Raw genomic sequence first — 21,691 nt, 5'->3', positions numbered from 1 at the left:
CCAACTGAGGTGATTTTTATATTTGAAGTATGGCAGTTAAAAGCCAGGCTGTACCACATTGTTCGGAAAAAGTGAGATGTTAACTTGTAGCAGTCTGACGTTTTTGGCAGGAAGATATTACATAATTCAAGATATTCTCTATTCTTGTAACTTTGAACTATTTATATAAACAAAATGTTCTTCAAATATAGAAAAAGTAAACTATATTCAATGTAAAAGATCTGAAAGATCATTTTTGGAGATATTTTTCATCCTCTGTTGGCAAATTTAGCTGTAGACTAAGTATAATGCAATCTAGAGAACTTTCTTTGTCATGCTGGAGTTAAGGAAACTGTATTTAACTTCTTCTATAATCAGTAAATTTGACAAAATATCTGACAACACTCTTTTCAGACACTGAACAACTGATGTCCATTCTGGAGTCCTGACAAGGAGGGGGAGGACAGTTTCACTGAAATGGACAGAGTTCAGAAAAAATAAGGCATTCACAAGTTCTAGGGTAGTAATTCAAGTATATATAAAACAGAAATATGAATAGGGAGCTTTACTACTAAGTAAAGCTTCAGTAAATGCTAATGCATTGGATGAGACAAGAACAACTGGGAAGCTGTAGGCTAAATTCCCAGAGTTCACACAGGGCAGGGAGACTTTCAAGCTCTAATCTGCTTGAGCAGAAGGTCTTTATGGATCACCAGAAGCATTCAATAGAGACCTTAGGAGGTGGGAGGGCTAGGGGAAAGGATAGAAGGGAGTGGGATTAATATGAGAAAATGGAAAAATAGGAACAAAATCTTTGTAAATAGGGAGGAATGGAGGGGTTGAAGGGAGGGCTGGGCAAGGGTGAAAAATAAGAACCAAGAGAGACTATGTAAAGGTGCAAATTTCCAATGATGAATGTCATTATATTGTATACCTAAAATGTACCAATGATTAGAATGAATAATCGATAATGCAAAATAGGAAGAAAAGGTCCAAAGGGGTAGGGGTAGTGGGAGGGGCAGGGGAAAGGAAAGAAGGGAAAGGAAAAATGATGAGAAATGGAAAAAATGGAAATAAAGTCTTTGTAAATAGGGAAGGGTGGAGGGGGTGAAGGGAGGGCTAGGAATGGGGAAAAAATAAGAACCAAGATGCATTATGTAAAGGTACAATTCCCAATGAGAAATGTAATTGTGTTGTATACCTACAATATACCAATAAAAGAATTTTAAAAAGTGCAAAAAAAATAAAATAAAATACAAAATACAAAAATAAAACAAAAACCTTAGGAGGGACATGCCTTAGTAGTAGGGTTAAATGATACCTAGACACCTAGTGGCTACTCTAGCTGTCTCCTAACAAATGTAAGAAAAGCCTTGAAAGGATCAAAGGGGCAGGCTCAACTATCTATGAGAACAAAGCTCAATATTTTAAAAAGAAAATAAAATCTAGCACATTCAACAATTAAATATTAACAATATCCAATGAAAGGAAGCAAGGAAAAGTATCCCCAACCAGAAATAAAAGCAGGTAATACAAAGAGATACTGAATTGAACAAATGTGATTTGCAGAATATACTTAATATTAAGTACTTCTGAATATATCAAAATATCGTAGGAAAGGTAGTAAAGAGATTCTTTTGAAATATAAAAGGAATTTCTAGAGTCAAAAAGAAAAAAAAGAATGAGTGATATAAACAATAGATTAAAGATCAGTGAATTTGAAGGCACAGCAATAGAAACTGAAGCACAGAAAGTAAAAAAGGAAAGCTTTAACATGTTTCTGCCAGATTGACTCATCAGTGGTACAACAGACTTGTACCACTGATCATACAAATGGTACAGTCATGCACATACCACTGGTGGTTCAAGCTGCCTGGCAGTGAGACATATGAATTACTGCCCCATCACGAACGTGCTGAAAGACGTAACAGAATCTTAGTGACTTTTAGAGCACAACTTAAAGTTTCCTAACACACTTGTAATTAGGATCACAGGGCAGGGGCCAAGAAGTAGAAATGATATTTGAAGAATTAATGGTTTAATCATTTTTTATTTCAATGAAACCTATAAACTCAAGGATGATAGGTCAACTTCAAACAGGACAAATACAAAAAAGGCACACCAACATACATCAATAATTAAAACTGTCAAAAACAAAAGATAAAATCTTTAAAATGTGAAAAAACAAAATACTGTATACTCAGCCCTCTGTATCTGTGGGTTCTACATCTGTGGATTTAACCAATAATAGATTAAAAATATTCAGGAAAGAAATTGTATCTCTACTGAATATGCACTTTCTTCTCATGATTCCTTACCCAGTAGAGTATAAGAATTATTTACACTATATTAGGTACTATAAGTAAATTAGAGATAAAGTGTATGGAAGGATATACATACGTTATATGCAAATACTATGCTGTTTTATTCAAGGGTCTGAGCATCTAAGATTTCAGCACTTGTAGATGGCACTGAAACCAGTCCCTCACAAATAATGATGACTGTATATACTAAGTAACAGTAATTATCAGTGACCTCTCATGAGAAATACGGTCACAAGATACAGAATGGAATCAAAGTGCTCAAATTAAAATAAAAACTGTAAACATTCTATATGAAGCAAAAGCATTCTTTAAAAATGAAGGCAAAATACACTTTCAGACAAATTAAAGCTGAGTGAATTTGTTCCTAGTAGTAATCTGAAGTACAAGAAATGTTACAGGAAGCTTGTAAAATATATCTTAAAATATAATTTAAGTTAGAAATTGCAATCTATACAAAAGAATATAAAGCCCTAGGTAAATATGTGGAGAAATACGAATCTTCACATAAATATAAATTTTTTAATAAAAATATCTGTATTAATGGGCCGGGGATTTAGCTCAGTGGTTTCGCCACCTGCTGTGCAAGCGCAAGGACCCGAGTTCGATCCCTAGTACCAAAAAAACACAAAAAAACTGTATTAACAACCATTATAATATACTTTGAGATTTGAGAAATGTAGAAGAAAAATGACAAAAATAGGAAAATCCGCAGAGTTTAATACTGTTAAGGTTCATGAAAGTGATACAGTAGTATTTAAAAGGCTCTAACAGGTATAAGTAGGTTCTAAGTAGGTATACAGGGTATTGTTAATCATAGGACAAATAGAAAAAAATACAACAAAGAGGCATAACTAAAAAGCCAAAAGAAGAAATAAAATGGAAGGCAGTAAATGCAAGGTCTATCACATATAAGCAATGTATGATTGGATCTGTTTATGCTGTTATAACCAGAAAAAAATCTTTCCTCAAAACACAGAATCCAAATCACTTAGCTGAAGAGACAAATACTATTTCTGGACAAATAAAAGCTGAAAATGCATCACAGGAGGGCTATACTATAATACTATATTTAGTAGTATCTCATTAAATATATCTTCATATGAATTTTAAGCTCTTCTCATATTACAAGGACCTCAACCCACAGGACGAAGAGGAAAAAAACCCCACAAATAGATCCATGGGAAAACAAAGCAACAAAAGACCCCCAATGTCTCCCAATTCCCCCAAGGCAGATCTATGGGGCATAAATGGAGAGGAAAGCAACACCAAGAAGCAAAGCTCTATGCATTGTTTAAAGAAGAGATAAAGAAACTTGGAAAGTTCAAAGCGGACATGACTGGAAAGTTTATGGAATTATCACACAAAATGATCAATGTAGATTTGGGGGAAACAAAAAATTGGAGGAGCTGACCAAAGCAATTTAAAACAAGAATGACAAATTTTCCAAAAATAAAACTATAGAATTAATAAATTGCAGAAATTTATGTGAAAACAGGGTTCCTGAAACTGAGGATAAAATAATAAATTATGATGACGTAGCAGAGAGGCCTGCTACAAAACCGTAAGGAAACAAGAAAAACTCATCTGTCAGCAACTAGATGACACAAAGAAGACCAACATAAGGCTAACTGGAATAGAGAGAAACTAGGAGATAACACACAAGGAATAATTAATTTATAGAAATCAAAGAAGAAAACCTTCCAAACATAAGAAAAGACTTCAGCTTACAAATAAGTGAGCCTTATAGAATCCCAAGCATGATGAAAAAAGAAGCTACCTAAGATCCATCATAATTAAAATGACAGATGTCAACAAAAAACTCCCAGTATTTTAAAATCATTCAGAGAAAAAAAAAAAATCACATATAAATGGTAAATCCATTAGAATTACAGACTTTTTCAACACAATTTTTAAAGGCCAGAAGAGCTAGGTATAAACCCTAAAAGCAAACAACTTTCAACCCAGATTAACATATCTGGCAAAACTTTCCTTCAAAATACATAGAGAAATAAGGACATTTCATGAAAAAGAACAACTCAAGGGATTTATGAGTACCAAACCAGTACTCCAGAAAAAAAAACAACAAGAATATCCTAGATAAAAACTACTAAAGCAACCAGGCCAAAAATCCAGACAGAATGAATACAAAAGCATGGCCAATAGAAAGAAAAACAAACAAATGAACAAACAAAAACCAGGAAAAGAAAAATAAAGCAGTCAAGAACAGAGAAAGAGCAAAAGGAATTAATCAACACCCCTCAGTAATAACTCAATGTTAATGGACTAAACTCTTCAATTAAAAGGCAAACATTGGCAGAATTGATCAAAAACCATAATTCAACAGTCTGCAAGAAACTTACCTAATCCAAAAAGATATTCACAGACTAAAAGTCAAAGGATGGAAAAAAACTTTTCATGTACCAGGACCCTGAAAACAAGCAGGGGTGGCAAGTCTAATCTTAGACAAAGTAAGCTTCAAACTAAAACTGGTAAGAGACAAAGAAGGTCACTATATACCAATTAAACTAATTATACTAGTTAAAGGAATAATCCAACAAGAAGAGATAACACTGATAAATATATATGTACTAAATACTGGAGCAGCTATATTCATAAAACAAATATACTGGACATCAAAGAACAAATAAATACTAACATAATCAGTGGGGAATCTTAATACTCCACTTCCACAGAGTCAGATTAATTAAACAAAAAAATCAACTAAGAAATATCAGAGCTGAACCATACCCTTGAACACATGGATTTAATAGATAATCTACAGAGTGTTCTATCCCACTACAGAGTATACATTCTTTGCAGTACATGGAACCTTCTTTAAAGTAGATCATACACTAGCCCATTTTTATGGGTTGTGTTTACCTGTCCCCTCAAAGCCTATGTGGTCATCGATGGGGCTTTTTCAGAGGTGGCTAGATCTAGACTAGCCCAAGGTATGACTGATTCATGGTGTAATGCTAAGATTAAGGGTGCTGGGATTAAGGGTGTGTGATTACTAAATCAGTCCACTGATTAGTTTGGTACCCACTGTGTGGAGAGCGGTGTTAGCCACAGAGGCCCCATGTTAAATCTTACCCTCCATTGTATAGAGCTAGGAGACTATGTTATGAGGAACCGCGTCCTTGCCAACTTAGATGTTTACCTTTAGAAATTGTCCTGGAAACATGATGAACGTTCTGTAACCCTGAGAAACAAGAAAGCCCATGAAGGTGGGGAATTTCCAAAGAGCTAGAGAACAAGGAAGCAGGTGTCTCTGCATAAGGGTCATGATTAATGACCAAACTCACCTAGTGTATAAAAGAAAGGTGAAAAATAAACTTGGGCGCTCAGTCTCTGGGAGCCCTCCCGACTCTATCTCTTTGTCTTTATTTTTCTTCATCCTCACTCCCCCATTCAGGTACTGTTCGACAGGTGACGGTGGGCTCCGTCACCACTGTAAGCCTGGTAGCCTAAATAGAATATAAAAAGGGGTAGAAAGAAGCTGCTAAAGGACTCGCTGCTTGCTGCCTTTGCTTGCCTGGTTGCCATGGACTATTTCTCCTCTGTGATGCCCCTTACTTTGGAGCCAGCTGACTGTGGACTAAAACCTCTACAAACTGTTTTTCCAAATCAATCTTTTCCTTCTTTAACTTTGGGTGTTGGGTATTTTGTTTCAGCAATGAGAACAATAACTAAGATATCCACAAAGCCTGCTTAAATAAATATGAAAGAACCTAAATCATCAAGTTTACTATGAGACCAATGAAAATAAAAACCAACCAAAGGAAAAAAAAATCACAGAAAATTTAGAAGCACTTGGCAACTCAGTAATGATACAAAAAAGTTTTAGATAACTTAATAGATTGAATATTAAGGTAGTTGTAGAAACAAAATAAGTAATGTGTTCTTTTAAGATTTGCTTTTTCTGTAACTCCTTGTTTAAGGTGACGATTTTCTAACTCTAACCCGTAACTTTATTAACCTAACAAAGTTACCACACCAGGTGTAAGACTGAACAACAGTTACTCCATCTTTGAAATAGGGCCCCAACTTGTCTGCTTCTGTTACGGATCACCAGGTAGACATCAAGTTACAGGGATGTGCTTGTTGTTGTGCCAGGAAGGTCTGTTTTGTGTGCTTAGTGTTCTGTCATGCTTGCCCATCTCCATATCTGAATATGTTATCTTAAGGACAATACGTAAAAGGTCTGTTTTATCTCTCTCCTCCACTTCTGTATTTCTGCTTGCCAACTTCCCCTGCGACCCCCTATAAAAACAGCCTCAGACTCTGAGCCAGTTGCCTCTCTAAGCTACTTTGCTTTGAGAGTATTGTCTGGCCAGACTAATAAAGGTCTGTTTTACTTTCCATCTTGTCCAGTGTGTTCCTTCCCGGGTGTTCTTCACTGCAATCAGCTCCTCGGAGCATTTGGTAAGGCCCTCAGTCTTACACAGGGTAAATTTACAATGTATATGTGCCTATCTTGTGTCTGCGACTTGTAAATAGGAGCTGGAATTGTATTTAAACATCAAAGACCACTAGGGATGAAATAATGACTAAAAAGGATATAAAAAGGGAAACTCTGAACAAAGGGGGCTCGGATACTGACCAGACTGGTTTCTGGCGTTCCCACCCGCTCGAGAAAAAAATTTTATTATTTTATCCAAATTCTGTGTCTCTATGTATTTCTTTCCCAGATTTCTGTAACATTTGGTGTGTTGGCTGGGAACTGGGAATGAAATAGCCTTTTTGGGGATGGGCCCAAACCCCACTGGAGGGAGTGGCTCTCTGTCTCATGGAGAGGAAAGGCGAGAGGAAAGGTGCGCCCCTGGGACTAATTTCCTAGGCTCCCCAACAGGACACAGAGATCTGCTCACCGGGCGGAGGTTTGCCCGAACCCTAAGAGACTACAGAAGGAGGACTGCTGCTCTTGGTGTCTCATCTGTCTCTTTCCTTTGCTGGGTGAGAATCCCCGGGAAACCTCCTAGTCCTTAAACTTTCGGCTTCACCTTGTGAATTTGTATTTTGTAACTTTGGACAAATACAGCACAGGGACCTGATCACTCCTTGTGCTTTGCCATTTGGGAAGATAGCTCCTCCCATTTGTTTTGGTTCACTTTGTGAACTTTGGGCAAACATAGTACAGAGGCCTGATCACCCCTGTGCTTTGCCATTTGGGGAGGTAGCTTCTTTCATTTGTTTTGGTTACGGTTAGGGGCTCACCGGGAGGGAATGTGATAACTTCTGAATAAATGTGTAAGTAAAAGAGTTCTGGATAGGAGAGTGTGTGAAACAAGCTGCGGAACAAGACAGATGGAGGAAGTGCTTGTGCTTAGAGTCCTCCCTGAATCGCAGAATTTGTGTGTGGTCGCCTTTAACAAAGGCACAATGGTGAGCTTAGGCGATAGCCCACCTTAGCCTGAATGGACCTTAAATGGCCGAGAAGCCCGCAGCCAGACAGGCGAGCGAGTGATCCCCCACCTTTGTTTGTCTTGCATCTCCATACAAGGGTACCCATACACACACCAACACTCTGATCTGCCGATCGATCGTGGAGACAGAAACATCTCATCCTACTGTTTTCGAATGCATGCTTAGAAATTTTAAAAAAGGTTTTACTGAAAATTATGGTATTAAGATGAAACCCCAAAACTTAGAGCCTTTTGTGAATTAAAATGGCCCAAGCTTTGCCTAGCTTGGCCAACTGAGAGATCCCTAGGTGAGAGTCTCGTCTGGTCTGTCTGGCTAACAGTCACCACCCCTGGACAGGAACATCCAGATCAATTTCCCTATATTGATTTATGGCTCAAATTGTGCCACAAAATGCCTCCTTGGCTTCATATGTGCGCCCCAGAAGCGAAAAGCAACATCCTGGTCCTCTGTCAGAAAGGGGACTATGCTGAAAAGTAACCGGTCCTTTCAGATCCAGACCTAGAGAATTTAGACTTTCCCCCTCTTTTTGAGTTGCTAAATTCACGGGTTTGGAGGAGGTGGGGACAAAAGCATGAAAACTGCTTGGTTTCAGAGAACCATGCTGTGGTCAGACTCAGAGAGGATCGAACAGGGCTTACACTCAAATTTGAAAAATTAGTAAAAAAAAAAAAGTAATGGATTAAAAACAGCTAAAATAGCTCTGAAGGACATAAAGCCAGAGAAAGTAAAAAATTTTACAAGCGTTACAAATTTTAGCTAATTGATAAATGTATCTGTGTTTCAGTTTGGAAAAGTTAGAAATTTTAATTGATAAATGTTTCAGTTTAAAAAGTTACAAATTTTAGTTAATTGATAAATGTATCTGTGTTTCAGTTTGAGTTGATGTTTAATTGGTGTGCTTAAAGTATTGTACATTGCAAATTCTTCAATTGTAATTATAAGGTTAACTTGCTCTTGTCTGTACTTTGTTGATTAAAAAAAAAACCCTCACGGTTACTACCATTCTATTGGCAGTGAACCAAATTTAAAGTGTAACAGTCTGAAAATGAAAAAAGGTACACTTTAAAATTTTAACAGCTAAAGACTAGTTTGTAATAAAAGGTCTATAGTGAGATAAAAAATATATATTTAAAAGCTATAAGTAAAAGAGATATAATTGTGATATAAAAAAATTTTGTATGTTTGTCTTGTTAAAAAGATAAAAAGATATACAAGACCAGAAGGCCTAGGTATGTCAAAAGATGTGCGAAAGTGATTTATCAAAAAAAATGTATGTTTGTTGGTTTCAACTATGTTATAAAAGGTTTAAATGTTTACATTAGTTGTCATCAAAGGGTTAAATTCTAAATATGTTAGTATAACATGTGTACATTGGCCATCTTCAAAGGGTTTAAGAGCCAACAGGTTACAATATGACCTGCTTTATAGTGAGTTAAAAAAAACTGTTGAAAAAAGGGACAAATATGTCAGACCAAGGTGTGATATTTGAGATCTGACTTTAAAAAGGATAAAAAAAGAGGCTTGGTCCAGAGAAAAAAGTCATTTATTCTCTGCCAAGACCCCTCCAAAATGCTTCAATTATTTGATTCCATCTTTGCTATCCATTGTCCTAATTGGGAGGACTGTAAAAAACTTTGTAGAACTTTTTTAACCTCTAAAAAATATAGAGAGTTTTAGAAAAAATTAAAAAGTTAATGCCACTAGAATACCGGGTGCTATGCAGAATCCAGATGCTTGATATGAACAGCAATTCCCAGTAAATGTGCGGCCCAACTGGGATCCTAATACCCAAGCAGGACAGGAAAACTTGAAAAATTATCAGACAGCCCTTTTAACAGGAATGCGGGCTGCAAATAAAAGGCCTACAAATATGATTAAAGTGCTAGAAACACAACAGGAGTCCAATGAGAGCCCTGAGAGATTTTATAAGTAGCTCTGTAAAGTTAACAGAATGTATACACCTTTTGATCCTACTGTTCCTGAAAACCATCAGCTAATTAATACAACTTTTGTAACCTAGTCAGCACCAGACATTAGAAAAAAAAAATCCAAAGACAGGAGACTTGGGAAGACATGAATATAACACAACTGTTGCAATCAGCTGGGAAAGTGTTTGTGAATAGAGACAGTAAAAGAGAAAGAGAGCCAGGAAGAAAGATAGCAGTAACTATGGGAGCCAAGAAAGAAAGAAAAAAAGACAAGACTCAAGGGAAAAAAAAGTGGGACTTGAAGAAAAGAAAGGATACTGGCACATTGTTGGCTGTGATGGAGGACAGTTACTGACACAGACCGGGCTCAATGCAGCTAGGCCCCCATGAGCTCATGGTGGATATATAGATAGGGGGCCAAAATCTGTCCTTAATAGTGGAGAGTGGCGCAGAACATTCAGTAGTAACAGCTCCAGTTGCCCCTCTGAGCAGAGAGCGCATCCAAGTGATTAGTGCCACTGGGATTTCAAAAAAACGGCAGTTTTGCTATGAAAGGACATGTGAAATTGGAGGACATAAAGTGAAACATGAATTCTTATATATGCCAGAATGTCCTAGCCCCTTACTAGGAAGAGATTTATTATCTAAATTGGGAGCTACAATAACTTTCACCCAATGAGGAAATGTATCTCTGCATTTAGACCCAGGAAGAGAACTCATCATGATGGTAACAACTAAAAGAGGGTGAATGGCAGTGTTACAATACAGATGATGTTTTCCAGGCTCCACAAGAATTAAAAACTATGTTTCCTAGAGTATTGACAGAGAAATCACCCTCAGGCTTAGCTAAGAATCATCCACCCACAGTTATAAAATTAAAAGACAATTCAGCCCCATTGCTGTAAAACAATACCCAATGTCCAGGCAAGCCCGAATTAAACCCCATATCATGAGATTAAAGGAATTTGGACTTATTAGAGAATGTACGTCACCTTGGAACACCCCTTTGCTGCCTGTTCGGAGACCCGAATGGGGACTACAGGCCAGTGCAAGATCTACAGGCTGTAAATGACAGAACAGTATTGCTGCACCCAGTGGTCCCTAACCCCTATGCTTTGTTGAGTCTGATACCTCCAGAAACAGCATGGTTTACTTGTTTGGATTTAAAAGATGCCTTCTTTTGCCTTCTCATCACTGGCCTCAGTCAACCCATCTTTGCATTTGAATGGGAAGACCGGAGTGATGGGAAAAATACTTAGTTTACTTGGACTAGATTGCCACAGGGATTTAAAACTCACCCACGCTTTTTGGGGAAGCCCTAGCCAAGGACTTGCTTGCCTTCCCCGTGGAACAACATAGCTGTGTCCTACTGCAGTATGTGGCTGACTTACTGTTATGTAGCTTAACCCAAGAACAGTGCTGGGAAGGCACCAAAAGGTTGTTGCTGCACTTACAGGAAAACTGGATATAAGGTATCATGGAAAAAAGCCCAGATTTGTGTACAACATGTTAAATATTTAAAATTTCAAATAACACAGGGCATGTGTTGCCTAAAAAATAAAAAAACAGGTTATTAGAGCCATCACTAAACCCCAAACAAAGAAACAGCTGAGAAGGTTTCTTGGGGCAGCAGGCTTCTGTAAAATTTGGATTCCGGGTTGCACAGAAATCTCTAAACTCCTTTATGGAGCCCTAAAGGGACAAGGGGAAAATCATCTACATTGGCCTGTAAAACAGGAAAAAGCTTTTTAAAAAATTTAAAATTGACTTAGACAGCTACCCCAGCCCTAGGCATACCAGATGTAAAGCGGCCTTTTATTCTATATGTGACTGAAAAAAAACCAAAAACATGTGGCCCTTGAAATGCTGACCCAAGAAGTAGGCCCACAGAATCAACCGGTGGCATATTTGTCTAAAAATTTAGATTCAGTAACAAAAGGATGGCCTCATGGTTTTGGGCCTTAGCAACTTCAGTTCTGTTGATTCAAAAAAACAGACAAGCTGACTTTAGGTCAGGAACTGACTGTACAGGTTCCACACCAGGTCCCAGAACTGCTGAACACAAGGCAGCATCATTGGTTCTCAAATAATTGGGTTATTCAGTATCAAGCCCTTCTCTGTGAGAATCCCCACATGTGGTTTATTTCTACAAAAACTTTAAATCCTGCTACCTTCTTGACCACGGAGACAGGCCCTCCCGATCATGACTGCTTGAGTGTCACTGATGAGCTCTTTTCCAGCCGCCCTGACTTGCAAATGACACCCTTGTCTGATGCTGACCTCGTTCTGTTCATGGATGGGAGCAGCTTCGTAAAAAATGGGGTTCATCATGTTGGATATGCAATAACCATGAAGGATGAGGTGGTCCTAGCCAGGGCCGTCGGTTCAATGTGTTAAGCTCTGGGCACTCATACAGGCACTCCGATGGGCAAAGGGTAAAAAAGGTATATATATATATATACGGACTTTTGCTATGCATTTGCTACATTATACATCATTGGCATGATTTACCGAGAGTGAGGTCTTCTCATGGCAGAAGGGAAGCTAATTAAAAATAAACAGAAAATTATACAGTTGCTAGAGACAGTGTGAAAACCTAGCAAAGGCACAGTAATATACTGTTCAGGACATCAAAAAGGCAAAGACTTTGTTGCACAAGGTAACAATAAAGCTTATGCTAAAAGCCAAAAAAGGCAACGCACTCAAAGCCCTGCTCTCACCACACCGGAGGCTGGTGAGTCAACGCACAGCTGAAGAATACCAACAAGGATGACATGGATTATTGTGTTGTGCCAGATCACCACTGCCTTACGTTTGTTTTTGAACTATGGGTGTTTAGGCCTAGTTATAAAAAGTTTGATGAACAATATGTGACTTTTAAAACAGTAAAATGAGAAACGGAAGGCTATCTGTTTACAATATTCTTTATAAAAACATTGTGGGGGATCTGGGGTAACTTCTGACTGTGGGGGGCTATTCTAATTGTAGGACTGCATAACTCTGTAATCATAAAACTCCCCTAGCCCCAACTGTGATTGAATGTGAGTAAATAGATAAAGATGCTTCTTAGTTCCAGGACACTAGATAAGATCCTATCAGCCATAATTATCCAACTCTTTGTTCCGGACACCACTATCTATAGAACAATCTACAAAGCATCCGCTGACTATCAGTACATGTCAGGCTAATTAACATACAAATGTAAGACCACTAACCTTTGTTCCTTCTTCTGTAAATTTCGCCTGTTAACTTTCCTGCAAGCCCCTATAAAAAGAGCCTCGGACTCTGGACTGATTGCCTCTCTAAACTACTTTGCTTTGAGAGTGCTGTCTGGCCAGACTAAGGTCTGTTTCACTTTCCAACTTGTCCGCTTCAGCTTCTTGGAGCATTTGGTAAGGCCCTTGGCCTTACATTCTGGAGGCACTGCTGGGATCCCCGGGTGTGCTCCACTTCAGCTCCTTGGAGCACTTGGTAAGGCCCTTGGTCTTACATTCTGGAGGCACCGCTGGGATCCCCAGGTGTGCTCCACTTCAGCTCCTTGGAGCATTTGGTAAGGCCCTTGGCCTTACATTCAGGAGGCACCGCTGGGACCCCTGGGTGTGCTTCGCTATAGTCAGCTTCTCGGAGCGTTTGGTAAGGACAGCGGTCTTACACAATGAAAAATTATATTACAAAGAAAAAACCCAAGTTTGGATCAAGGGCTCCTTTGCTGGACGAGCCACTGGTAATTGTAACAATTGTAAACAAGGTCAATGTAATCCTATATCTATGTATATGCCAGCCCCATGGGATCTTATTTGGCTACAAGGAGTAATATATTTCATTAGGACAAGAAATTTAAAAAGATCTTGAGGAAATCTGAGACACACTTCAGGCTTTAAAAACCTAACTACATTCACTGGCCAATGTCATTACAAAATAGGCATGCTCTCTCTCAATCTGCTCACAGCCCAGAAAGGAGGGACTTGCTTATTTCTTGGTAAAAAGAGTTGTTAATATACTAATAAATCTGCTATAATACAAAAATCATTAGACAAATTAAAAGATCAGATCAAGGCTCTTGATGAGAAATTTGGTATAGGAGAGCTGTCCTATGAGATTAATTTTACTTGGACAAGATAAAAAAACTTGGATAGGACCTCTTCTGAGTCCCCTTCTTGTTATAATATTAATATTAATGTTTGGTCCTTGTGTCATCCAATGGATTTCAAAATTTATACAGTAGCACAGTGCTACAGCTCAGGACTACAAAATGCTAGTGTTAAAAAATGCAGATAAACTGGATAAAACTTGTAATGGATAAAAGAATTATCCCGAAGTATACAGAGGGAGGAATGATGCAAAAAAGTTTCAGCTAACTTAATAAATTGAATATTAAGGTAGTTGTAGAAACAAAGTAAGTAATGTGTTCTTTTAAGATTTGCTTTTCCTGTAATTCCTTGTTTAAGGTGACTATTATCTGACTCTAACTGGTAACTTCATTAACCTAACAAAGTTATCATGCCAAGGTAAATTTACAATGTATATGTGCCTATCCTGTGTCTCTAACTTGTAAATAGGAACTGGAATTGTATTTACACATCAAAGACCACTAGGGATGAGATAATGGCTAAAAAGGATATAAAAAGGGAAACTGAACAAAGGGGGCTGGATACTGACCAGACTGGTTTCTGGCATTCCCACACCCGCCTGCTGGGGGGGGGGGGGGGATTTTTATTACTTTATCCAAATTCTGTGTCTCTATGTATTTCTTTCCCAGATTTCTGTAACAGTAACACATTCTTGAACACTCAGTGGCTCACAGAAGAAATCAAGGGAGAAATTGAGCTATTTCTGAAAGTAAATGACAATGCCAGTACAATATATCAGAAACTATGGGACATAAAGATAGCAGTCCTAAAATGGAGGGTCACTGCAATTGTTTTTCATATTAGGAAAACAGCGAGCCAAATAAATAACCTAATGGGGAACTTCCAAGATACTTAAGAAACAACAACAATCCAAGCCCAAACTAAAATTAAGGAAGGAACATATAAAGATCAGTGTGGAGATTAATGAAATTGAGACTAAAAACAATACAGAGAATCCACAAATTGAAGAGCTGGTTCTTTGAAAGAATAAACAAAACAGATAAAGCCTTAGCCACACTTACCAAAAGAGAGAGAAGACTCACATTACTGCAATTAGAAATGAAAAAGGTGAAATCACAACAGATACAGTGAAATCCAGAAGACAGTAACTACTATGAAAATTTGTATGCCAACAAATTGGAAAACCTTGATGAAACAGACAGATTCCTAGACTCAAACAAATTACCAAAACAAAACCAAGAAGACATAAAAATATTAAACAATCCAATAATAAGCAATGAAATTGAGACGGTAATAAAAAAAAAACTACCAACTAAAAAAAAAGGCCAGAACCTGATGGATTCTCCAAAAGCTTTAAGGATGATATATCACCAATACTCTTCAAACTATTAAATAAATTTAAAAGGAAGGAGTGGTTCCAAACTCATTTTTGGAAGCAAACATAACTCTGATCCCAAAACCAAACAAAGATACAACAACAAAAAAAGAAAACTACAGACCAATCTCCTTAATGAACACAGATGCAAAACCCTTAGCAAGATACTGGAAAATAACATGCAACACATCACCAAAAGGATCATACATCATGAACAAGTATGTTTCATCCCAGAGCTGCAAGGATGGTTCAATACATGCAAATCAATAAATATAACACACCACATAAAAAAGGACAAAAACCATATGATCATATCAATAGATGCAGAAAAGGTATTTGACAAAATCCAACACCCCTTCATGATAAAAACTTTGAAGAAAGTAGGTACAGAAGGACCTTACCTGAGTCTGGTTAAAGCCATTTATGACAAATCAATAGCCAACATCATACTAAAAGCTAAAGTTAAGGAACAAGACAAGGATGCCCACTATCTCCACTTCTATTCAATACAGTACTAAAAGTATTAGCCAGAGCAATTAGGCAAGAGAAAGAAATAAAGGAGATATATACAGGAAAGAAAATAAAATTATCATATTTGCAGATGACATGATACTCTACATAGAAGACCCAAAGTAATTCTACCAAAAAACTCAGAATAACCATATTCAGCAATGTAGCATGATACAAAATCAACACAGAAAAATCAATACAATGAATTCAATGAGGAAGAAATTAGGAAAACAATACCATTTACAATAACATCAAGAAAAAAGAGGGCTGGGGATTTAGCTCAGTGGTTTTGCCACTTGCTGAGCAAGCGCAAGGACCCAAGTTCTATCCCTGGTACCAAAAAAGAAAAAAAAAAAGAAGAAGAAAAAAAAAAAACCTAGGAATTAACCTAATTAAGGGAGTGAAAGCCATCTACAAAGAAAACTACAGTACTCTGAAAAAGGAGACTGAAGAGAACAGCAGAAAATGCAAGGATGGCCCCTGCTCCTGGATAGGCAGAATGAATATTTGCAAAATGACTCTACTCACAAAACTGATACATGGATTCAGTGCAATCCCAATCAACAGCATTCTTCACAGAACTAAAGAAAACAATCCTAAAATTCATAGGAACCAGAAGAGACTCTGAATAGTAAAAGCAATCCCAGGTAATGCAGGAGGCATCACAATACCTAACTTCAAAGCAGCAGTGATAAAAATGGCATGGTACTGGCACAAAAAGAGACTTGTGGGGCAATGGAACAGAACAGAGACTACAGAAACAATCCCCAGACACATTCAGGTATTTGATCTTTGACAAAGGGGCCAAAAACGTAAGTTGGAGGATAGTCTACTCAACAAATGGTACTGGCAAAACTGGCTATTTGCAGAAGACTGAAGCTGAACCTATATCTCTCACCCCGTAAACTAAAAATAAAATAGAGATTCCTCAAAAAACTTAAAACTAGAAATTCCATTTGACCCAGCTATTCCCCTTTTAAGTGTCTTCCCAAAGAGCTAGAGGCATCATACTATAGTGATACATGAATACCAATGTTTACTACAGCACAATTCATAATAGCTAAATCCTGGAAGCAGCCTGTATGCCCAGTAACAGATAAATGGATAAAAAAATGTGGCATGCATACATAATAGAATAGCAGAGCACTTGGCTATAAAGAAGGACAAATTCTAGACATTTGTAGGAAAGTGGATACAACTGAAAAATAAAATGTTAAGAGAAATACATCACACACACAAACTTAAATACCATATGGGATCTTATTTGAATACGGCAAAGTACATATAAAGAGCAAAAGAAAGGATTTATAAAGGAAACAAGGAGATAAATCTTTTGCAAATGGGAATGGATCCAGGAAAATGAATGCAAGGAGTGGGTGAGAAGGGGAAGTAAAAAGGTTTAAGATGTGTCAATTACATGTACCAAATACCCACAATTAATGTAAATATTATATGACACGAACTAAAAAATAATAATAACATAAGAATGAAAACAGGAAAAGAGGATTCAGAGATGGAGGGAGGGAGGTGGTGAGGAGGGGAAAAGGATTAAAAAGAATCAAGCTATGTTACGTACATGTACCTACACCCTAAGATGAATGTAAATTTCATGTACCTCAAAGAAGTACTAATAAAATAATATAAAATAAAAAAAACAGAAAACCTTGGGAAAAAAAGATGGATTATGTACATGTACCAATTCTCCACAAAGATTGTAAACATTATGTACTACAAATATGTATAAATTTTTAAAATGGAATGTGATTCAACAGAATGCAGGACAAAAGCAACAAAAAATAATGAAAAGATAGAAAACAATGGCAAAGCAGCAACAACCCATATCAACCCATACATTTTTGTAAAGGGTAGAAACATATCAATTAAAAGTCAGAGATGGCCATATTAAACTAAAAAGCAAAGCCCAGTTAGCTATACATCCTTACAAGAAAATCATTCTAAGTATAAATAGTGGAGACATGCTCAAAGTCAAAATATGAAAAATCACGTATATGCCCACTGCCATGTTCTTTGCAGCTCTTTGTCCTGACTTCAATTTCCAGCCTTGGCACACAAAAAAACCCTTTCTCCTGTCTTTCTAATCGATCCACTGCCCACTTTCAACAAATGAGACCGAAATTCACTTTTGATAATTAATTAGCAGCTCAGATTATAATATAGGTCAACTCCATTCTACCTGGTCAAAGCTCTTTCCAAAATATTTCATTATTTTCTTATAAATGCCTTTATTTAAAAGCTGTACCTGTACTACTTTCTCAAATATTGTAAAATCTAAAGCCAATGAAATTACCTGGGAGTTGTTCATGTTTTGATTCATTCTCATGTTCATCTTCAATTAGTCCTACATTAGCCCGATAACTGGAAAAAACATTTAATTAACTTGTAAAATTATGTTTCAAGTACTCGTTTTATTAAAAACTAAAAACTTGGAAATCTAAGAAAAATGTTTTGAAAATAAAGGATCCTCAAAGCCTAAGGTCAACTCTAGGTATAAAAGTAATTAAAAAAACCAACTTTTCTTAAATTTACATATAAACACAAACTATTTTGTACATAAATGTGTGCATTTCTATGTGTATACATTATTTTATAGCCCAGAAATCTCTTCTTCTCTAAAGATTAACAACTGACCTCAAGTTATGAGATCCAATGAAATCTACATAAAGACCAAGAAAAATTACCCCCAGCATTCACATGTTAATACCCAATTTAATCTTGAAACAGAAGCAAATATAAGCCTTAGTTCAAGAAAAACTTAAAAGCAAGGGGACAAATGAGCTTGAGCATGTTTAGATTATACAGGACATATTAGTTCATATACTAATTAGTTCTTTCAAACTAAGGAATCAATTCTACCTTTTCCAGTCAATTAACTCTGTCTTTAGTGAAATCATTAGCAGACCTGACAAACTATAAAAATGTAACAATGATAATAGCAGCAAAATGTATATTCCACGCCATGCTGCACTCTGACTAGCCTATTTTGGAGCAAACATACAAATGGTTAAGAATATTATTGATAAGAAAAAGTAAAGAAATATTCAGAGACAAATTGTGGCCATAAAGCTTATGCATGCTTAATCTGTGATATCACTGTTAAGAGGCAATGGCCATAGGCAATGCACATCCCTGCACCTTGTTTCCAAGTATCCCAATAATGCAAGGCCCTAACCATTCTTTACCTTAGCCTTTCTCAGTGTGATGTTTGTAGCAATTAATCTTGAGCTGTGAGGAAATGTTTCTACCCCAGAAGCAAGCTTGTTTCCATTTACTATAAAAGCAGCAATGGATTCCCCAAGCTCAGTGTATCTCTCCTGTAACACAACCCACTGCATGTGCAGACACCCACTGTGGATCCTTTGCCTGGCCTGGGCAGAACTCATGGGGTACAGGAACTGATGCAGATAAACATGACCGTGGGGTATTAGTTTTGCACTGAGAAGTAAGGCCTTCTGCTTCTGACTGAGGAATCTTGTGTTTATTGCCAATATCCACAAAGTTTGCAAGTAGGGTATCAGTTTCAGACCCTGCACATTTCATGCTAGTAAATGTATTGCTTTATCTATTTTCTGTAAGAAACTAATCATGCTGGGACTAGGCATTCTAATAACTAGCAGTTATGCTTCTCTTTACTCTCAATCATACTTTTGTATTCTCAAAATTAAAATAAAATCATAATCTGCTTTTCATTTATAACAAAACAATTACATGGATGACTAATGTGAGGACATTAAAGACGTGAGTTATCACAAAGGTTTTTTTTTTGTGGTACCGGGTATCGAACTCGGGTCCTTCCGCTTGCGCAGCAGGTGGCGAAACCACTGAGCTAAATCCCTGGGCCCACAAAGGTTTTGAGAATGGCAATGGTCTACTATTCTTGAGAGATGACCAACTCAGTCAACTAGGAGGATTTCTAGGATTAATGAGCTGTCCTGATAACCAATAGAGTCAACCATACATAGCGGTCAGACTCCCTACTACTGACTTCGGTTTTTTTTTTTTTTCTATTTTCTCCTGCGTTTATAATAGCAACCTGAGGCAGGCATGGTGGTGCATGTCTGTAATCCTAGCACTTGAGAGGCTGAGGCAGGAGGATTGCCACGAGTTCGAGGCTAGCTTGGGCTACATAGGAGTTCAAGGCCACCCTGAACTGCATAGTGAGACCCTGTCTCAAAAAAAAATTAACCATGTATAATAACAACTTGCACTTCATTATTTTACTTTATTTGTGGAAAATCACTTCATTTTTTTCTCAGTAGGACTTTACAATATACTAAGTTTCAATAGTATCTTAGGTATGAAATTTCAGGTAGTATTTATAGGTAGAGTGGGTTTTCTACCGACAAATCAAAATATTCTGTTCATACATAAGAAAAACCCTAACCATAATAAAGAACAGAGAACAGAGTTAATTTTGTCTGTTAGGTTTTTCTATGTGAGTCAATGCATCAGGTTTCCAAAAATACAGAAAAAAACACAAAAGTCAGTTAATAGCTTATATTGTATTTACTTTACCTGCTTAAACCTTTAAAATGTGTAGAGTCACTGGAATCCAATTCCTTGTTTAATCTTGAATAATCAATGGAAGAGGTCAAACCTTTCTCAAGCTTGTCAAAAAACTGCTCTTTTTCTTCTTGTTCTTCTAATGTGTCCAATCCCAATCCAAGAACACTATGATTGAGCTCAGAAACTATTAGTTCTAAATAGAAAGCAAAAATATACTTTATTAATACATGGAATTTTGATAAAATTTAAATGAGACATTTATCAGCATTATATAGTAAAATGAAGATTTTTACAAATAGTTTTCCTAATCTCTCATCTAGCAAATAACTCTGTAATTGAAATCAATATTATAGAATTTAAGGCTTCTCAGGAGTTGTAATTCTAAAACTCTGAGAAGATACTAAATCTGTCTACATGCCTTAGTAAAAGAGGCTCCAAGATAGTTATGAGTAAATTTTTATAAAAATTGTAAATATAAGCATATTAATAATTTGTCAACTCATATTCTTCACATTCTTACCATTTGTCTCCAAGCTGTCAACACTTAAGATAGAGGTTCCACTGCTCTTAAGAAGCTGAGATTTTTCAGCAGACTCATCTTCTATTTCCATCACTTGGTGAGAAGTCTTTGTTTTCAAATAGCTTACGTTTGTTCCAAGCAGTCCTAGGAATAGGATTTAACATGGTTTGGTATTTGTGTTCAGAGAATTGTTTGGGTCAGTATGCCAACACAATAATACTATTATGTTAAATTTGTGGACAGTAGCTACAAAATGAATATATTAAATAAAAATCCATCATATATAAAATTCACAAAAGAAAAACTATAATTTCACTTGATTGCAGTGTATCTTTTATAAGTGGAGTATTTCAAAAATTTGCATGATTTTAAAAGACTATTTTGAAGCATAAGTACTTAATGCAGTTGGCCACACCACTTTTCTTTGGTTTTATTCCCTCTTCTTTGCTTTAGTTACAAAGCTTTTGTTGACTTGCAACTTTTTTAGGAATATAATAGCATGAAGCAGCCTAACACAAAACGTAAAGCAGATATAAATAATTAATATAGAGAGCCTAAACAAGATCCTTTGTCAGTATAAACTTCACTTTAAAAAGATGGAAATATAAAAAAAAAAACCTTTAAAAATCATTTATTTCAACAACATTGGAAACTGTGGCTTACTACAGGAAAGATTCTCACCATGGCAGGAGTGTCTGTTGTTGAGGGAGGAAAGGTTATCAAAATCTCTCACAGCACTTTGGAATGTGAAATTTTCTCAAAAGCTAATACATACTAAACATACTGAGTGTTCTGTGACTGATTAGGTATCAGATGATATTAAGGAATTATTAATATTTCTTGCATAATATTTTAAAAATAGAGACTTTAAGAGATATTTTGAAATATCTGTGGCTAAAAGTGATATGGTGCTAGAGATTTGTTTCAGTATAATGGCAGGGGGAGAAAGAGGATACACTTGAAACATGTTTGGCCATGAGTTACTAGTTGTTGTAGGAAGGCAATGGGTACAT

At 36.7% G+C, this 21,691-nt stretch overlaps 1 protein-coding gene across 5 annotated transcripts in view; it reads right to left on the bottom strand.

Moving 5' to 3' along the window:
- The window catches only part of Cep162 (centrosomal protein 162), an 81,329-nt gene that overhangs the window by 51,381 nt on the left and 8,257 nt on the right, over positions 1–21,691 (bottom strand). For all 5 annotated transcript variants that reach the window (XR_002388004.2, XM_004860250.3, XM_021240688.2 and 2 more), the window contains exons 4-6: positions 20,679–20,822; positions 20,168–20,351; positions 17,943–18,010 (exon numbers count right to left, since the gene is read on the bottom strand). Coding sequence is in view for 4 of the 5 variants with exons in the window: in XM_004860250.3 (XP_004860307.2) it covers positions 17,943–18,010; positions 20,168–20,351; positions 20,679–20,822 (396 nt within the window). In the remaining variant the exon portion in view is untranslated. The remainder of the gene's footprint in view (positions 1–17,942; positions 18,011–20,167; positions 20,352–20,678; positions 20,823–21,691) is intronic.

This window comes from Heterocephalus glaber, unplaced genomic scaffold (genome assembly GCF_053883595.1).
Source record: "Heterocephalus glaber isolate CG9 unplaced genomic scaffold, H.glaber_assembly_v1.0 deba00001523, whole genome shotgun sequence".
In the NCBI taxonomy this organism is placed as follows: Eukaryota; Metazoa; Chordata; class Mammalia; order Rodentia; family Bathyergidae; genus Heterocephalus; species Heterocephalus glaber.
Note: the sequence above shows the minus strand (reverse complement) of the source record. Positions and strands in the feature narration are given on the sequence as shown.